The sequence below is a fragment of the Aulonocara sp. 'chitande type north' Nkhata Bay genome, linkage group LG14, assembly GCF_057382095.1.
Source record: "Aulonocara sp. 'chitande type north' Nkhata Bay isolate Kocher_YH1m ecotype deep benthic linkage group LG14, A_spYH_male_GT1.1, whole genome shotgun sequence".
Taxonomy (NCBI): Eukaryota; Metazoa; Chordata; class Actinopteri; order Cichliformes; family Cichlidae; genus Aulonocara; species Aulonocara sp. 'chitande type north' Nkhata Bay.
This window is the reverse complement of record NC_141357.1, coordinates 21323005-21342724: the sequence shown is the minus strand read 5'-3', so window position 1 is coordinate 21342724 and position 19720 is coordinate 21323005. Positions and strand designations below refer to the sequence as shown.

Below are 19720 nucleotides of genomic sequence, written 5' to 3'. Positions count from 1 at the left end.
AAAGTGCATGCTTAAAAAAAAGAGAAAAAACATACATAATGGGAAAAAAATCACTAAAAATACTTGGCACATTTTGTCCATGAAAGCAAGTAGCCTACTTGTGTGCAAACGGGCCCTGGGTATACTGACCCAGGCAAGATTACCCTCTAGAAAATTTTTACACGTGGTTTTAAAGGGATGGACATGGTGAGAAATAATACTCTGTTAGGCTGTGGCATTTAAACAATGCTCAGGTACTAATCAGCCCAAATTTGGGAAGAAATATCTCCCACACCTTTACAGCACCAGTAGCAGCCTGAACGATTGATACAAGCCAGGACGGATCCATGCTTTTATGTTGTTTATTCCAAATTCTGAACCTGCCATCCAAATGTCACAGCAGAAATCTAGACTCACCAGCCCAGGCAATGTTTTCTAACTTTCTGTTGTTCAATTCTGGTGAGCCTATGCAAACTAACCTCAGTTTACTGTTCTTAGCTGACAGGTGCAGCACTCAGTATGGTCTTCTGCTGATGCTCTTCTGCATACCTTAGTTGCAACTAGTGGCTATTTAAGTTACTGTTGTCTTCCTTTCAGCTTGAAAGCAGTCTGGCTGTTCTCCCCTGACCTTTCTCATCAACATATTTTCACCCACAAGAAATGCCACTCACTAGATATTTTCTCTTTTTCAGACATTCTCTGTAAACTCTAGAGATAGTTGTGTGGGAGAATCCCAATAGATCAGCAGTTTCTGAAATACTTAGATCAGGCTGCCTGGCTCCAACAGTCATGTCAAGTTCAAAGTAGAGCCAGACTGGTATATCGGTATTAGCATTTTTAATGCCCCCAAAAATTAAAATCGTAAGGAAGAGATGGGAGAAACACCCTTCAATTATGTTGTGAGTGTTGAGGTTTCACAGTCTGTTCACCAGCGGGCACTTGGCAACTTCCCTGTTGGTAATACTTACATGGAACACCAGGAACACAACCAGCCAGCACATAATCAAGGAATCCATGACTTGTGACAATAAAACAAGATCATTTTCAAACAGCGTAGTTATGTTATCTCTGTAAGGACTCATAAATAACTACACATAAGTGATAAGGATATCTGTTTATGTTTAATGTGTAACACCTTTTTTAAAACACCTAGTATTGTTCTTAAAATCAGTCTAGATCAAAGGGACTTGTAAATCACTTTTGTTCTCCATTCAGATGCTCAGTTTGAACTTGAGCAGGTCATCTTGGTCATACCTCATTTACTTTAATTCTATCTTTTACCCCTCTGTTCAACACTTTGGCCGACACTTGATGTCTTTTAAATGTGCTATACAAATACAGCTGACTTGACTAAATTCACTGATTTTCTGCCATTTGGTTGGCTGATGAGATATTTGCCTTAATTTGCAGTTGGCCAGGTGTAATTAATAAAGTGGCCAGTGAGTGTAAGGTTTAATTGCACTTCTAGTCCCTGTCCAAGTAAAGAAGACATCATTTCATGTGTTCCTATAACCTGACAGTGCCTCACAATGTGTATTACTGTTCTCAAAGTAAACGTCGTCATTTGTCACGAATTCAATCTGTCACATGAGAAAGAGAACGTAATTTCGTACATAACTTAGATTAGTTTATTTCTTAATCATAATGTACATTGAAAATAAACATTTTATAATCACAAATAAAACAAAAAAAAAAAGTGTTTTAATTAAAATCATGTAATCGGGTGGTAGATCCTCAATACAGAAATCAGAGCATGCCAACAAATACATAATCACCTTCTTACATGTTACCATCTCGCACACAATTGAATTAAAACAATTTAATTCAAATACAACCCAAGAGCATGTTACCTCCTTCTGTTGTTCTTCCCCTATATTCTACTGCCCAGCTTCACATATTCCTCAAAGAAATAAACTCAATCATGTATGTTAAGAGTATGAAACAGATCAGCTGACATGTACTGCAAGGCTCTTGGTTTTAGGCACCGTGTCTATTGTTCATCTTTGCCAGCACGTTTTCACACGAAGCTTGTACACAACACAAGTCCTGTGTTTTAAATGCAAGATCAGGATGCTTCGGTTAAAATATCATGAAGGTTAATTCAGAGGGTGACAGTGACAGTTATGTTGTACACAGCCATTCAAAGTTATTAAACCCCATATCTCTGCCCTTAAATCTCAAGAAAAGTGAACACCACTGATGGCCAGTGTGCCACAGATGGGAAAGAGAAGCACTTTTGCAGTTTGGAGCAGCTCCGGTGAACTGAAGGTGCAGAAAAGAATGAAATGATCTCATTCTTGTTTGAACTCTTTCACCCCATAAAGATGACATTTCACAACCTGCCCAGTACCCTTAATGATAAGTTTTGACAGCTCAGTATATATCAATTAAAACAACCATTGCACATGCAGAGGCCACCCTCGTTAACGTCTAATGCAAACTAGGGCTGCCACAAACGACTATTTTGATAGTCAACTAGTCATTATTTTTGCGATTAGTCGACTAATCAGATCATGCATCCATTGGACGTAAAACTACAGCTTATTACACCAGCATGCATCTGCTCTCATATAATCATTAGCTTACAGCTTGAAGTGTTTAAAGTATGTTCTAACTGAAAATAAAGACAAGATGATAGTTTATTAAATTTTAATGAAATTTGCAGATTGTCTCGGTGGGGTTTAATAAACTCAGCCGTCTGCTCTTTGCTCCCTAAAATATAACAGGACACTGGAATAAATTCTCTACCATCTCACTGTTTAATCAGTTTTCTGTTTGATGTTTATTCAGCTGTGTGAAAACTAGAACTACTCAGGAACAAATAAAAGTCTAAGTGACTCATATATCATGTTTAACCTGAGTAGTGAAAGACTGCGGGGGTCTGACAATGATGTGCCGGAAGTTCGGTGTTCTCGCCGTCTCGAGTGAGCCTTGACCACCCGGTCAGCTATCAAGCTGGTGGGTAACAGATGTGTCTGAAAACGTCGGAGCACTTTTGCAAATATGTGATGTGTTGATAAATCGAGCAGATATTTGAAGTTCACACAGCTACATTCTCACCTGAAAATATCTTAAAAGTTTATTTTGTGACCCAGAAAGAGTAATATTAAAACTAAGTAGCTGCCGCCATTGTTGGAAACTGGAATTGGCTGAGCCATAGTATGAATTTTGGAATAGGTTGGACCGGAAGCATACACCCGACCCATCCTTCAAATCTGGGGAAAAGGAGGACGCATTTGGAGAGGTCCTCAAATTTCATTGTGTCTTCGTAACGTAATCGGCCTCAGAAGGATGTGGTCTCTGAATTTGGACAAAGCTACGATACAGAAGACAGCTTCTTCTTCTTCTTCGGCATTTAACGGCAGCTGGCATCCTTGTAGATGCATTGCTGCCATCTTCTGTTTCAGTCTGCTTATTCCTGCATCTTTCAGGATATTAAAAAGCTTCAAACGCCGCGACGACTATAAAATTTGTTGTCGATGATTTTGATAGTCGACGTAATCGTGACTAGTTGACTAATCGTGGCAGCCCTAATGCAAACTCAGTCATTTAGGCCTGAAATATGACAGAAATCACTCAGTTCAGAAAAGAGCTTTAAGGGTTACTCCTAGTAGGCTTTAAAGGGGTAAAGAGTTAAGATAAGTGTTCCAAAGCTTTGATGTAACTCAAATAAGAAATGCACGTAACAACACACTCATAGATAACCATGTTGCTGCTCTGTATTTCTACTAAAATTAGGCATTTGTAGGTATTAACTGAACTATCAGCCATGTTTATTTCCCCCAGAAGTATATTCTCTGCCTGTTTGATGAGAAATAGAACAGCTGGTACATTTTTAAAAAAAAATTAAATATCCAATAAAAGACTCTGAGATAGTGCCCGAGTTGTCTAAATGCCTTCTCTTACTTGATTTTATTCCTCTTTAGGCATGAGCAGTTATTTTTCAGCAGCTTTATTCTCTAAAAAAAGCTAGACTAAATAAGAGTCAATTATCCATTTGTGCCAAATTGTAAATAATGTTTTCTTAATGCTGGCTTTGTTTGCTTGTTTGAGTTGCCCCCTGGAGATTTCACACGTCAGCTGTAATATCCATGAACAACTCTGTCACAGCAAAACAGATTAAAGTTAATATTTAAGGAGATTTAATATTCAATCTGACATCTTTGAGACCTAAAATATGATTCAGATTGGTGCATTTTATCTATATGGTCTTTATCCTTTAACCTTAATTGGCTGGTCTTATATAATCCTGATGAGATAATAAGTGCTTCACTACAGACAGGTGCTTGAAGATCTGAAGAGCCTTATCGATACGTCTTTAAATACAAACAACTGTTTAGTGCTACACGTGTCTAATTACAATGATCAAGTTTATTTTTTTGAAAGCCTCCAAGTAACCCTATGTTCTAGTCAATGAAATAAAAGTCATACACACAATTAAATTCAGACTCAGCTATGCCTCACTTTTAATGCTATTTACAAGTTGCGATTGAACCCAAGAGTGCAAACATACGGGGTGTTAAAGCACTTTGAAAGGCAGTGTGTGAAATACTCTTTATGAAAGTGAAGTTAGATAATATGACAAAAATACTTACCTTCCGGTATAAAGGGCCAGGTGGTTGGACAGGAGTATGTACAGTACATTAAAGTGCTGCTGAACAGATATTTCTGACTATATTAACTCATTAACACAGTACCCAAGGATGTATCACTCTGCTAGTGTTTTCAATAGAGCATCACGGGAGGAAAAACAGCCACCGTGTATGGATTTTGAAGTTCTTACCAGCAGGTGGGCTACAGTTTGCCAGGACTGTTGTCACACGGACGATTTATTAAGAATGGAAGCTGCAGGGAAAGGCTAATGCAGTGTCAGCTGGACTGGAGGAGTCAGAATAAATCCAAAGAAATAAGCACACTGTGGATCTGCCATGAAGCAAAGGAGCAAGTGCGGCCAGGTAAGAAAAATAACAGCGCGAGGCAACGCTGTTTGTCACAGTGAGATCAGGGCTAGCCGCTGGGCCCCAACTGAAGCTTTTCTTGCTTATGCTTCTCCAGCCACTGTAAGATCTGCTGTTTGAGTTCATCATTTGGCCTGATTTGGTCCATTGTCAGAGGACTGCGGTTGAAGGGGTCTGTCTGGTCACTAAAAGGCAGACACAATTAATAAATGGTCATGACTTCTATATACCAACTTCATAAAGATGAACACATTTTCCATCCATCCATGGAATTTGCTTTTTTTTTTTCCCACATCTGCGTGGATTCTCTCTAGCTCCTCTGGCTTCCTCCCACAGTCCAAAGAAATGCACGGTTTAACTTAATTGTGACTGGCCATAGATGTGACTGTGAGTCTGAATGGTGTTTTGTCTGTTAGCCCTGCGATAGACTGGTGACCTGTCCAGGGTGTACCCTGCCTTTCGCCCTATGACCCTGAATTGTTTAAGCAGAAGAAAATGGATGTATGGATGGCTAATTAGATGGCTAAATCTAGCCTGCTTCGCTCTTGCAACAGAGATGTATGTGTTTGTGTACACATGTATAATTAAGGTCGTGCTTGTACATCTGCCTCTTTGAAATGATGTGTGTGGAGAAGGGCTGCACTGGTCCATCATCATCTCCCTATTTCTGTCTGTCGATTCTACTTTAAAATAGAACTTAATGTATCGTTTGCTGCTATTAGAGCATCTTCTCAACTATTAACCAGTGGGCTTGTATGTGTGTTGGGGAAAGAAGTTACTCTGTGTGGGGAGGGCATGATAAATGGTGCAGGAGACATACAGATGCAGATTAAATGTGTTAAAAGAACTAAATTAGGCCTAAATTTAAAACCAGTAAAAAGAAAAAACCCTAAACAAAATTTTTTTTAAAAGTTACAAAAAATAGCCCAGCATATCTTCAGACTTCAAAGTGTTTTAGCTGTTCAACTGATTAATTACAGTTGGCTTAATCATTTACAGTTGTATGTGAACAAGGTTCTCACACAGGTATAGTCAACCTTCTGTTTTATCACACCGGAAGAGGGAAAGAAACATCCACATATGTCTGGATCATATAGGTTATGGTTATGGGCAATCTCACAGATGAATCATCAGACAGTGTAGAGATCATCCAAACAGAATACAGTCATGTAAAAAAATAAGGTTTTTACAAGACAAACCCTATAATTGCCACTTTGTAAAGCCACTTTTAACAGCAATAACTTAATGAATCGTTTTTTTCTGTATGACTATCAGTGTCTTGCATTGTAGAGGAAGTTTGGCCTACTATTCTGTGCAACTTTGCTTCAGCTCCTTAAAATTTGTAGTATCTGTTTATGTACAGCTCTCTTAAGGTCATGACACGCCAATTCAATCAGGCTGAGGTGTGGACTTTGACTGGTCCACTGCAACACCTTTATTCTTTTCTTTTTCAACCATTCTGTCATAGATTTGCTGCTGTGCTTGACACCATTGTCATGTTGCATTACCCAGTTTAGCCTAGCTTTATCTGTCAGACAGATGGCCTCACATTTGACATAATATTTTGATATACAGAGGAGTTCACAGTTGACTCAATGACTGCAAGATGCTTAGGCCCAGTGGCTGCGAAACAAGACCAAATGATCATCTCTCCCCCACCGTGCCTGACAGTTGAAATGAGGTGTTTGGTTTTCACCAAGCCTGGCGCTGTGCATTATGATCAAACATCTCCACTTTGGTCTCATCTGTCCAAAAGACATTGTTCCAGATGTCTTGTGATTTCTTTAGATGCATTTTTGCAAACCTAAGCTCTGCTGCAATGTTCTCTTTAAAGAGAAGATGCTTCCTCCTGGTAGCCCTTGCAAACAAACCATACTTGTTAATTTTTCCCCCTAAAGGGAAGGAGTAAATAATCGGTTCATTTTTGTTTGTTAGCAGTGGAGCATCTACAGTTTTCAAGATATTATTTTGTGTGATGGTAGACAAGATGATAGATACCATCACAAAAGCTCAGTGTGATTTCATTTTGTTGAAAACTGAGTCAAGGTCATACCAAATGTGAAAAATCTGTAAAAACTTACTGACTTACCCACAACTTTTTATGGATCGTTTTCAAATCTCACAATATATTAGGCCTTGGAGGACACGAGTGACATGAGGGGCAATCACTCCCCCCCACACAGAGCCATATAGGTTCAGATTTTTTTTTTACCCCTTAATAAGAAACACCTTCATTTAGAAACAGCATATGATGTTCATTTGTGCTATTTTTGTCTAATATTTAAATTTGCTTGGTGATCTGAAACATTTAAGTGTGACAAACATACAAAAAAAGGAAATCAAGAAGGGTTCAAACACATTTTCACACCATTATAAATGCTTCAGACCAACAAACTGCCAAAACATCTCATTTTACAGCAGCGGCCACGCTTGCTTATGATCAGTCAGTCAATTGCCTTTAATTAGCAGCACTTAGCTGCTACTTGGAACATGGAAGCAGGGTGAGGGTGTTCTCATTTTTTCACAAGAAACTTTCTTTTTTTTTTTTTTTTACATGACTGTACTTTCAATTCTGGGCTTTGTAAAAAGGAACAAACCTGAGGAGGTGTCTTGCTATAGTTGAGCGGTCTACTGTTACATTGGAAGAGGGGAGAAGAACAGGGTCCAGCATCAGGGTGGACATGATGGGATCCAAGAATTCATCTGGAGCATCTGCATATGTCTCCTCTTCCTGCTGCTGTCTGTCTGCATGAGACTAAATAGAGGCACAATGGAAACAAACATTCATGAGTACCTCCTATCGTCTTTTATTACTCTGGTAGCCTCTCCAAGTAAAATGATACCTTTATTTTATCAGCGAGGAGTCCAAAAGCTACAATCATATCCCCAGGCTTGTTGATCTTTTTCAATACTCTAATGGTCTGGGAGAAAAGAGTAGGAGAATACGATCGCCCATCCTTTGGGACAGTGGCACAGAAATTCTCCTCATCGCTGTTGGAGAAACAAAGCAACAGTCTGTTTCAGGATCAGATTTAACAGGGATTACAATTAAAGAAATGTAAGGAAACTGATATTTTTCTCTGTAGAAGAATGTTTTAAACATACCCCAGGTTTAGGTAGATTGTGCAGATGTCAGAAACGAGCTGCTGAGGTTTGAAGTCAAACTCACTGAAGTCCTTGACTTTAAGAGCGCCCATTTTAGGGCCCGCCAGGTGCTGCAGGAAGTAGTTAAGCATGGAGATGATCCTCTCAGCCAGGAATGGGTGCACAAAGATACCCTTAATTTCTGAGAAAGAGAAAAAAAAGAAAAGCAAAAGGCAGAAATAATCACAGTGAATGGATGAGGACAACAATTAAATGGGTTCATGAGTGTAGTGGAAAGGATGTGTAGCGGTCTTTTCTGCCTGACCTGAGGTGAGGAAGGCCAGTGTGCCGATGGTCTCATTGGACATGATGTTGTGGAAGCGTCCCAGCTGTCCAAACATCTGCAGGCTGGACTCTTTCTCTCTTCTGGCATCAGGGGCCAGGCCTTCCCAGTCCCCTCGATCCCTCTCCAGCTGCAGAATCTTGATTTTACTCAGGTACTACAGAGGAAAGAAGATTCAGCTGAAAAACGGAGTCTAAATCACATCAAAAATATCTTTAAAAACAATAAAGTTATTAATAATGATGCTACTATAGAACCGTTTTAGAAAGAGATATGCAGTAGATGACAAGTACTGATAGATTAAACTAGATTTCACCATCAGAATATTGTATAATGTCAGAATAATATTCCAGCAATGTTCAGAAAACATCACATAATACAGAACCAAGGCTGAAGGTTGTGAAGTCAAAATACATCACGGTCTCACCTGAATGGCCTCATCCAATAGGAAGATGGCATCATTCATCAGTAAATTGAGGAACCTGAGGAAAAGAGGGGGGTTCATGGCCTCCAGGTTTTCAGATGCATAGTTGGCCAAATGCTGAAATAAAACATACCAAACTAAATTAAACACATTTATGCCAGTTTGCAGGTATGCACTATCCATTTGTTCCCTTATTATGACTACATGGTTAAAAGGGTTTATACCAGCATGTGTTAAGTGTTAAGCAATTAATTTTATGTTAAAAAACTAAGGAAAAACTTTCCACTTTCACTCTGTCTCTTAAGCAGTAAGTGGTTCTTCATTGCTGGCTAGCTCCCCTGAAACAGGAAAATCCACCTGTTGGCCGTAATGATGGGGTGTGTAGAGCACTTTATAAAGAGAATAGTGTGGAGAAGAGAGTAAATCAGGTGCCCCAGTGGTTCGTTGACTGAATTCGACACTGTCCCCGCCTTGTGTGACTTTTTCCACTCAGTGGAATCAGTGCTGGCAGAGCAGATCACCACAAGATCCGAGCAGCACTACGTCGTGCCATTTTAAGGTGCGATTTAACCCCCAGTTAAATGAAGGTTAAGTCTTTTTTTTCCTTCCAAACACACCCAACAGTTTACAACATGATGTGTTATTATATGCACATAACACTACAACCACAACTAAGTTTGCAACAGTTATCAACAGGAAGGGAAAGCGGAAGGGGAAAAAATACTGCCACCTTACACCCTTCTTCACTTTTGATTGATGTGTGCAATGGACCAAAATCAAACAAAAAGAAACAAAAAATAGGAGCCTTCAAAGAAGAGTCGATAGAATTTTTGAAAACCTGATTTCCTTGTCTTGCTTTAAAAATTCATTAGGTAAACTGCGCTCAAAATGCCTGACCACATTATCTCATGGAGTGAATTGCTTCTTACTAGAAGTGAGGAAAACTGAAGCCCGAATGTAAGCAAAGGAGAGCACGAGGTGGCTGCAGAAGAAAAGTCAAACCAAGGAATTTCATGTTGCATGGCTAAAAAGTACAATCATCACACATCTAACATCTGAAATTTATATCTAGAACATCAACATTACCTTGATGCTCTCTCTGTAGTTGTCTTTTCCCCACATGTATTTAAGAGCTGGATACATAGGCCTTCTGTAGTTGAATTTCTGTTCAAACTGATGAGGATCACCTGTGGGGGGGGACCAGAGGAAACCTTAAACCCCGCATGTTTCAGCTCTCCTTCCTGTTTGCTTACACTTCAGAGTTTATCTCTTTATCTTGTTGTGCAGAGCACGTCCAGGTGAGCACACAAAACCTAGCTTCTTCACTGTTCACAAAAAGACCCTAAATAATACTACGCCTCACCAAGCCGAGCTCTTTTAATCACAGATGGTCTTAGTAACAGTTGACAGTTAACTTAACAGGAATGTTAACAAACAGCTGTTTCAGCTTTCCACCTACAGATCTTTAGAATCTAGAAAGTCTAAACTGTGTTGTACCTGTGAATTCAATGTCTACAAACACAGTAATGAGGGCCTCAGCCAGCTGGGGTGCGTGTCTATAGGAGCAGAAAACTCTTTCTCTCTGGAACACGATTGGCTGAGCAGCACCAGGGGTCACCGGCTCCATGTGGGGCATCACTGCCTCCAAAACCTCGGCAAGCTTTGCTCTTAAATGAGGGTTCTTCATCCTGTTGTCCAAACAAGACATGACAAATCTGAACGACTCTTCATTTCATCTGACTGAAATCACAGACATGGTCGATAAGGTCACTGACCTCTCTACGTTACCCATGAAGACAGTAATAAAGTTTAGAATCTGCTCTAGACTTTCTGCAGACGTCTCCAGGATGTCTTCTGCAAACCGACGAAGGAAGATGAAAAAATCTCCCAAATTTTCTGCAAAAAACTCTGACAGACAAAATGCAGATTAATGACTATCGTGTGAAATGCTCAATATTATTGAGATGAGTGACTAAAAACTGCGATATTGCATGCACAGATGCAGTCATTTCAAACCAGTCTGTAGTGTCTGCTGTGAATGAATCGCATGTACAAAAGCTTGCAGTGATTTACAAACTCACACCTTGAACTTTGACAACAAAAACGCAATTAAATGATCAGTGATGTTATTTATTACATGCCGGTGGGGTGTGGTAACATTCCGTCAAAATGATGTTTGCATGACGTTTTATGAAGTGGGGTAAGGCTTTTTAACACAACGTTCACACCTTCAAATTTAAGGAGGCGAAAGAAAAACACCTGATCCAACTCAATCCTGAGAAAATTAAGAGAAATTAAAAGGCTGAACATGTTGGCCCAGTATGACAAAAAGTAAACCTGAGTGTTTCACCCCATTGTATTTACTGTATAGTGAAATATCTGACGTACCAGGTACATAGCAGAGCATCGTGTTCTGCAGGGAGGGCAGGGGAAAACTGAGTGCTACATGTTCAGGCCCCTGGTTCCCCATACTGAGCTGAACGAGCAGAGCAGCAGTGGAAGCTTGTAGGTTAAGGCAACATTGCAGCATGGCAGGTTGTGTAGTGGCAGCTTTGGTTGAGAGATAGACAATCATCAGGCGCTCAAACTGCTCCAGGAGCTGCTCCGACATTGGGCTGCCTGTTCGCTGGGCCTCCTGCCACGTCACCTGGAGCCGGTGGAGAGACTGGCTCATCTTCACCATCTGCTCATGGAGTCTGCATGCACACATTATGCATGCAGACAAGTGCACAGACACAGTGGGAACAAGATAACATACGTTGGAAGTCTCAGTATTCTCTTTAGCTTCTATATGGAAAAAATCTGCGTTTGTCTGACTGTGTTTACCTGTGAAAGCCTAGATGCTGGGTGAGTTGTGTGAGGATGAGGTTTTCAGTCAGAAGGCTGTAGGACTGCGCCGACTCCATCGGCTGCTGGGGAGGCACAGGGATCAGGCAGGTCTCCTTATCAAGACCTGACATAAGAAAAAGTGGACAGTTTATTTATTACCAAAGGCGTTAAATTAACAATCTTGAAACCATTATAAATAAGGGTCACTGACATCCAGTACACTGACCTCGTGCATGCACATTGCGATTCCTCCTCTCTTCCTCACTCAGCTCTTTGAGTGCGCAGTAGGTTGGGTTGAAGGTGAGCAGTTTAGGTGAACGTGGCCTGCAGAAGGGCTGGCACAGCTTCAGCAGAGCTGCACCCAAGTTCAAGAAAAATGCATCTGAGGCGTACATCTGAAAGAAGATCTCCGGCATCTGATTGGCCCAGATCTTGGCTCGGCCAGCATTAGCTTGCAGGCAGCTGCCCAACCAGGTGAGCAGCAAGTGGCGGGTCTCACCAGACCGCTGGAGCAAGTTTTTCAAGATTTGGTGCAGCTTGTCATGAAACTGGCCCATAAACTGCAAACCAGTGAGAGAAGAAAAGGTCATTGACTCTGGTGTATTTTCAGTTTGGCAAACAGGCAAACAAATCAGGAGCAGCAAATGAAAAAGAAAGCGTTTACCTGGTGGATGTTGGCCTCTTGGACCTTTGTTTCCTGGGCGCTGGAGCGGGAAGGGTTCAGGAAGTAGCCGTGCCCTTCTACCACACCTGGGGTTTTCAGCAAGCAGGATATATTGAATACTGTCCCCAGTAGGCTTTTCTGGTACTGCAAACCATTAGCTGGGTCTTTGGGCTGGATGTGTTCAACGAGTACCTGTGAACATAGAAAAAAGAGGATTTAAAATCGTCTGCTGTTGTCAGAGGGTGCACAACATTACCACAACATTCGCTAAAAGTCTGTCTCTGTACCTTGGCAATATCTTTATGGTGGCTGAAATAGAGTAGAACATCCAGGTAGGAGTAGAGAAGAGGCTGGCACAGGTCCAAGTCCTTGACACGTCCCTGGAAGATGTCGAACACCGGTACTATAACCTCCTCAAAAGTCCGCACCTCCTGATCAGACAGCAGGCCAGCAATGACCTCCTCCACAAATTCAACCACTTCGTCTGGATCTGAATCACAGCAGAGACATTTAGGCAGAAAACTTTACACATAACACTTATAACTTTACTCAAAACTCAAGACAAAACAGTTGGGCCCAGTCCATGACCTACGTGCTCCATTGAAGCTTTCCAGCAGCAGGTCCAGAAGTTGTTCGTAGACATTCTGGCTGATGTAGATCTCTGGTGTGAGCAGGACTGTTCGTGTGTTAGAAACGGTCAGATTCTTACAGCGAACAGCAAACGAAAGTAACTTCTCTGGTACCTTTGTGATCTGGAGGTGAGATAAAAAGAAAGTGAATGAATTATGGAAAAGTGTGGGTTATTTTTATGTTCCAATTACTTAGAATACTCTATTAACAGATGGCCATCTCTAAAAATAGTACCACTAAAGAGCGACAATTACAATCATGCAGAGGGGGGAGAAAAAACAAAAACCCAGTTACCTCTTCCTTAGCCCTCTGATAACAAGCAAAAAGGTAAGGGATGGCACATTTCTCTCCAGCATCCCGGTCAGCAGACAGGTTAACAGCACTGCATGACGTCATATAGATGAGCTGGTTTCCCGGCTCTAGAAGCAGCAGACGGTTAAAAAGGGCCTGGAGGACAAAAGAAGAAGCATCACTGACACAAATCAGTCTGACCAACACATTTCGAAAGCCCCTAAAACAACGAAGTCTTCATGTCAGGCATTTTCTTTATGAAAATCAATTTTTACGCAATGCGTCAAAATGTAATGTTTTTGCATCTGATGGAATACGAGGTTTCTTCAGCCACTTTGCCAGACATGTAGAGGTTCACGGTAAGGTGAGAAATGAGACGGAAGAAAAAAAGTGATAAGATTAAAAACACTTTATTGACATTTGACCTGTTCTATGTTGTCCATGTCCAGCCAGTCCTGCCCATCTAGATCTGCAGCCATCTCCTCCAGGTAAACACACCGAGGAGGGATCCCATTACCTCCTCTCAGACTAGGGTCACCTAGGGGGAAAATAAAAAAATAAAGTCAATTAAGATGTTTTTACACATGGCAACTTATTATCTCTTAGACTACGTGCACTGAATTAACTGGTGCTGAGAAATAGATCAACAGTCCAACAAATAACTGCTACATTTCCTCAACATCATCACTCATCCCTGAGTAGTGGTGGAGAGACTCACACAATAAGACCTCACAGTAGGGATGGTTTTTATATTGTCTTAAAAGGTGCTGAGTCATTTGTTACTCACAGGACAGCAAATCAAGACAGTGTGCTGCATCCAATAATACCTATAATAACAGAGCTCGGTACTATTTAGGAGAAACACACTCATCACCCAGCACCTGACTGCCTTTTAGATCAAAAGAAGGAAAATCAGCTGACAATATGGCATGCAAGACTTTAGTCTGCACAAGCCTCTCACGCACAAGTTTTTAAATAGTCCTACCTTAGGTATTTAGTATTCAAAGGTATTGGTGATAGCTGACCAATTAAAGCAAATTCTATATCATTTTCACACTGATGCATTTAATTGATGTCATTATTACGAGGTTTACATTATAGTGAATCTGGATTGCTATAGTTCCATGTCTCCCCTCCAGATATAACACACTTACAACACAGATTTGACCAAACGAGCACATAAGTTTGTCCACCATTTTTGACCTGCTTTGAATTAGATGTGTGTGGAGCTGATCCATCATCATCATCATCATCATCAAATGAGAGAAAATGGAGTATTTCTAACTTAGGGGCTGATTTTTAAATCAGAGCTTAACATGACTGAATTTGCAGAGACACTCCTTTATCTCATCTACTTAAGTTTTTCCCCCCCCTGTTGGTGTTTCTGTGGGTTAAAAACTTGGCCGTGTGTGGGTATAACCTGGAAAGAGCACAGGAGACGGCTGAGGATGGCCAGCAAATGTTATAACCTAATACCATTTTAGCCGTTTGCCTCATATCCGCCCACTCAAGTTATTACTTACAGTAAAGCTAAATCAATCAGCATAACATGTCAGTGTTTGAACATGCCTTTATATTGGAAGTGCGATGTATAATCCTGGTATGTGTGTGTGCTTCTCTTCCACACATCCATCTTTTGTTTTTTCTCTGTGTCACGGCCACACACTGTACAATATGGTGGGTGGATAGTCCTAAAATAATGGGTGCATGTTAAGCTCCTCTGACTGCCACCCAGCAACGATGCTATTGGTCATCGGCAATGCCATTGGGGGTTTAGTATAACTGGACTCTGGATCAATCACCCAACCCTAGTAGGGCTTAAGTCCCACAGATACAGCCCAAATTATTTTAAAAAGTTTAAAGTTTACATATCAGCATGTGACAAAAATCATACAGCCAGCCAGGATTAGGAGCTAGAAGTACTGCAGCAGTGAAACCTCTATGGTATGACTCTCACAGAGCCCTAATTTAACACTGGTGGGTCAGTCTGAAATTAACTGATGAGGGAAAGAATGGTCATTTCAAAATTGATATAATGCATTTAATTTTGTACCTTTTTGGCCCTTTTTTGAGTTTAGAAACCACAAACAATACTAAGAAGTAACATGAATAGATGTTTTGATCCATATTATCCATACTGAGTTAATACCCAGGGGCCGTGCAAATCACAGTCAACTTACTGTTGTCCAGAGTGATGAGAAATATTCGCTGGATCATGTGATTGACATTGAGCTGCTCGCACAGCTCCTGCCGGGACCGGAAGGAGCGGCTAATCTCTGCCACAGAGTCGTCATTGTCATCAACGCTGTCTGAAACCGAGTTTTCTGACTCCGACTGGCTCTCACCCGAGTCCTCCACTGTGAAAGCACATACAAAAGCCAAACATGAAGCAGCAGGTTAGCATAGCACAGACAGTCCAATAAATTAATATTTTGGCTAGTTTAAAAATAGATAAATCTCATCCGTGCTACAAACTGGTGATAAAACTGCCTTTTTCGAACAAAAAGAAAATCGAGAAAAGTTTCTAGGATCTAAAAATGATCTTGACTGATGGCTAAAAATCAGGGGGCAAGTTATAGAAGGGCATAAAACTGCTTCCATCTTGACATTTTTCACTGTATGAAATGTCATTAAGAAATGCAATTAATGGGACAGAGGATGATCTGAAAGACCAAGAAAACTCTCAAAAATAATCTCTGATACAGAAGTGGTGGTGCACCGTTTTCATGCAAAGACCTTTGGTATAAATAACATGAATTTGGAAACACAGTCTGAGAAAAATCATCTTATTGTTCATGAAGTGATACATAGGTAACACTGGAACCCTGCTGTGTGCAGCGGCTTTCAAGAGAAATCACTAGAAGAAAAACTTACCTGGAATTTCATCACAAAAATCAACATCTGAGATAAACAAGTTACTCTGGAAGCAAATGCTGTGACTGTTGCATGGGGATATCCTCCTTTGGGGTGGAGCTGCGTGATTTACAGAAAATGCACAGATGCAGGCATGCAGTTGCTAAGGTCCATTTGGGTCTACTGATAGAAATGTTGTCATTGGGCAGTAAGCAGAAAGATCCATTCTTGAATTTTTTTTGTGATAGCATGGAGTCATCTGTCAAGACTTTCTATTACAATGTGCATTAACTACACCTGTGCCCCTGGGGCGGACTTCAAGCCGACCTTATTAACGTATTCCAGGAATAGCTAGTCATCAGCAGTGTCTGCAGCTGTCCACACAACAGAGTATAATCAACTTTTACATATCAGCACACTCAGACAAGCTGGCTTCTATAAAAGGACGTGACCTATGATTATCTACCTCAAAGCCTACACACTTTAATTCCAGACAATGTTAGGAGAAGTTGGGATTCTGTCCAAAGTAACACACAACACAAATCAGTCTACTTCAGATATGTTCTGACTGCTTCTTATACTGTATGAAATGTGATCATTCTACTCACGTGGTGGTTGAGTAGAAAGCTGTTGAGGTTTCTGGCCTGATGCAAACTGTTTGGCATCAGCCAGTGAGCTGAAGAGGGCAGCAAAGGGGTTGCGGGAGATGTTCTGGTTGTTGTTGCCCTGGTCAGTCATCTCATTGGGGCTCAACACTTACTCCATCCAAGATCCCAGCTCTAGGGACTAGCTATCTTTTAAAAAAAAAAAAAAAAAAAAAAAAAAAAAAAGGGGGGCAGATGGCAATTTCAGCACACTTAAATGAACAGTATCATCATCACACACAAACAAGTGTATTTTTGTTTCGTTTGGTCACTGTTACTTTGATTTAATATGCAGATCTTCATGATGTTGGCCACTTTACCAAACTCATCTGTCCAGCACACTCAAATTCAACATGTTTTACTGTCAGCACGTTGTTGCCTTCAGGGTACAGTTGCACAACCTCAAGTACTATTAAAGAAGGCAGAGCCTTAAGGGAACCAGTAGCTCTGCTTTAATTTGTCACATGACTGTCTGGAGGCTAAATGCACTTTTTGCACCTTCGTCATCTCTCCCTACAAATATATTCTGAAAATGACACAATTAACATTCCTTTTAATAATCTTAAGTTGTTAAATTGCAAACACTGGCTTAAAATAACATCTTGCTATTTAGGGCTTCTCACAACATTTTTGGTTTTAGTGTGTTTATCTTACATATTTTACATCATCTTACATATTAAGCCAGTATATAAGCTATAGCTCTTTTGCACACATCTCTTTTTCAAATCTCCATGTTTTGTCTCCTTTTCTGTCTTCATTTATTTATTTGTATTTATATGTTCTATTTCTATTGTATATATTCATCAGCATCTGTGGGTGGACAGCAAAGAAAGAATTTCATTGCACAGAGGAATGCCTTTTTCTCTTGTGACACATGACAATAAACACTTTGAATATTGAATCTTAGTTTCACAGCTTAATGGTCATCATAACTTTCTTTTCATCTTTACAAGGTAATAGAGTTATTAAATATTATAGGTAGTAAATATTTCAGTGTATTACATTTAAACAGCAATAATTTCCTACATAGAAAAACTACTAGTGCCCACCAAGGACATGTTTTTTTTTTCTACACAACAATGAGACACGTCGAGGCATACTGTATATGAGAGCAAGAACTGTATGTAAGACTCCAGTGACAATTTAGTCAAACTGGAGCTCCAACAAAGCCAAATATTCAAGAAGACTGTTCCTGCTTAAGGTGGAAACAACAAACTTGTTTCACCACTTGAGGGAAAAACACAGTGAAGTACTACCAGACTATAAAGGAAGAGATTCAAGCAGCTGGTGATGTGAAACCCAAAAATAATTATGACACCTTGTTTCAGTGAATTCACACTTTGAATTAGGTAGTACATCATCAGTGACAGGAACTCGATGCAAAAGAAGGGCAAAGAATGCCCTTCATTTACTTATAGTTATAAATACACCTGACTGCAAGCATCAATAAAACATTTACTATGTTGTTTTTTTCATCATAAATATCATTACTGCAAACTGTCTTGAAATACTCAGCATCTCAAACTGAGTGGCTTGGAGACACTGTTCGAGTGACAAGGCTGAGGTGGTTTGGACATGTGCAGAGGACGGATAGTGGATATATCGGATAAAAGGTTTTGCACATAGAGCTGCCAAGCAAGGAGAAAAAGAGGAAGACCACAGAAGAGTTTCATGGATGCAATGAAGGACCTGCAGATGGCTACTGTAACAGAGGAAGAGGAGGATGCAAGGAATAGGGTGAGATGGTGACAGATGATCCCCTGTGGTTTCCCCCTACAGGGAGCAACCTGAAGAAGAAGCAGCAGCAAATGTTCTTGAAACATCATGATATAATTTTTAAGGGCATATCGCCCAGCCCCAATTTAAACTGAATAGATCTGTACTAATTCAGATGAATTTTAGTCTACAATAACACAGCACTTTGCAAGTTCTCATCGACACCCACAAGAACCCTAAAACAAGTATTTATATGCAAATGCCTTCAACACATTCACTCCTGCATGCTGTTTCAATACTGCAGTGCTATGAGACAGATACCATATAGAAGGATTTCACTTTGACTGTAACTGTATTTTTTGATTATTAAAGTTTTGCACCCTCAAATTGCATTTTAAATGTCTTTAAATAATCTGTAGTCACTATTTTTCCTCTATAAAAGTAACACAACGCGGATCAACGAGGTTTAAAGAAGATGGTAAGCTGTCTAAATGGGCACTTGTTGTTATTACTATAAAACAGAGTGTACCTCCACGTGTATTAGACATCGTGAGATGATAACCTGGGACAAAAAGGTCGTGGTCTGCTGAACCCTACTTTCTGATGATGTTCGAAAGTTTTTAGCACGACAAACAGTAACTCAGTAACATTAACAGTAACATATGGACTGACCGCCAGTCTAGGTAGAGCTCACCTCTTCCGCAGATTACAGTTACTGTGCATAGTCAGGTTTATCAGTTCAGCACCTTACAGCTTTAACTCTGACCACTTTACGAAGACTACTTCCCAGCTAGTCACCTTTACGCTGTTCTGAGAGAGTCACATCACCCGTTAGCCGTGTTAGTGCGCAGAAGATGAGCTGCTTGACGGTTTTGTGCTAACTAGCTAGCAGGTGGAGCTAGCAACCCTGACCGCCCTGCTGGTGCTGGTGCTGCTGCTGCTAAGCTGAGCTGTCATGGGGTCACCAAGGCTCGATTTCAACTTTAATTTCATAAACTCAAATGAGGATTTCAGGTATTATCAACCTCAATAATATATACAAACGATAAAGACGGCTGTCGTACCTGTTTGACGAGAAGTAATGTGTATTTTGAGTTATAAAATTGCTTCTACGAAACCAATGCCAGTTCCTCAGTAAATAGTAAACGTTTTCTTCTTTTTCCTAAAACGGCTGCTGCGAGCTGTATCAGTCCGTCGGCGCCACCGTTCGGTCAGGAGTGATTATTGCGTTGGAGAATTTCTTAATTCACTTAAAATAATAAAATAATATTTTATTTTTTGCCATCTATAAGTTTAAAAAAAATT

General features: G+C 40.3%; 1 protein-coding gene across 2 annotated transcripts; it reads right to left on the bottom strand.

Annotated features, from left to right (window-relative positions):
- Positions 1–1593: 1593 nt before the first annotated feature.
- On the bottom strand, positions 1594–19615 carry ube4a (ubiquitination factor E4A (UFD2 homolog, yeast)). Of its 2 annotated transcripts, none has more exons than XM_086261498.1 (20): positions 19480–19615; positions 16664–16849; positions 15383–15559; positions 13628–13740; positions 13206–13358; positions 12874–13033; positions 12569–12771; positions 12282–12473; positions 11844–12177; positions 11615–11741; positions 11177–11484; positions 10564–10696; positions 10286–10476; positions 9875–9975; positions 8792–8905; positions 8347–8521; positions 8043–8223; positions 7781–7928; positions 7535–7692; positions 1594–5122 (listed from the first exon to the last, which is right to left on the bottom strand). In XM_086261498.1, the coding sequence occupies exons 2-20, from the start codon at positions 16791–16793 to the stop codon at positions 4987–4989; spliced, it is 3234 nt and encodes a 1077-aa protein (XP_086117624.1). In that variant the 5' UTR covers positions 16794–16849; positions 19480–19615; the 3' UTR covers positions 1594–4986. The 2 variants fall into 2 exon arrangements, with proteins under 2 accessions (XP_086117624.1, XP_086117625.1); XM_086261499.1 differs by having other exon boundaries at positions 16664–16845; positions 19480–19610.
- Positions 19616–19720: the final 105 nt, after the last annotated feature.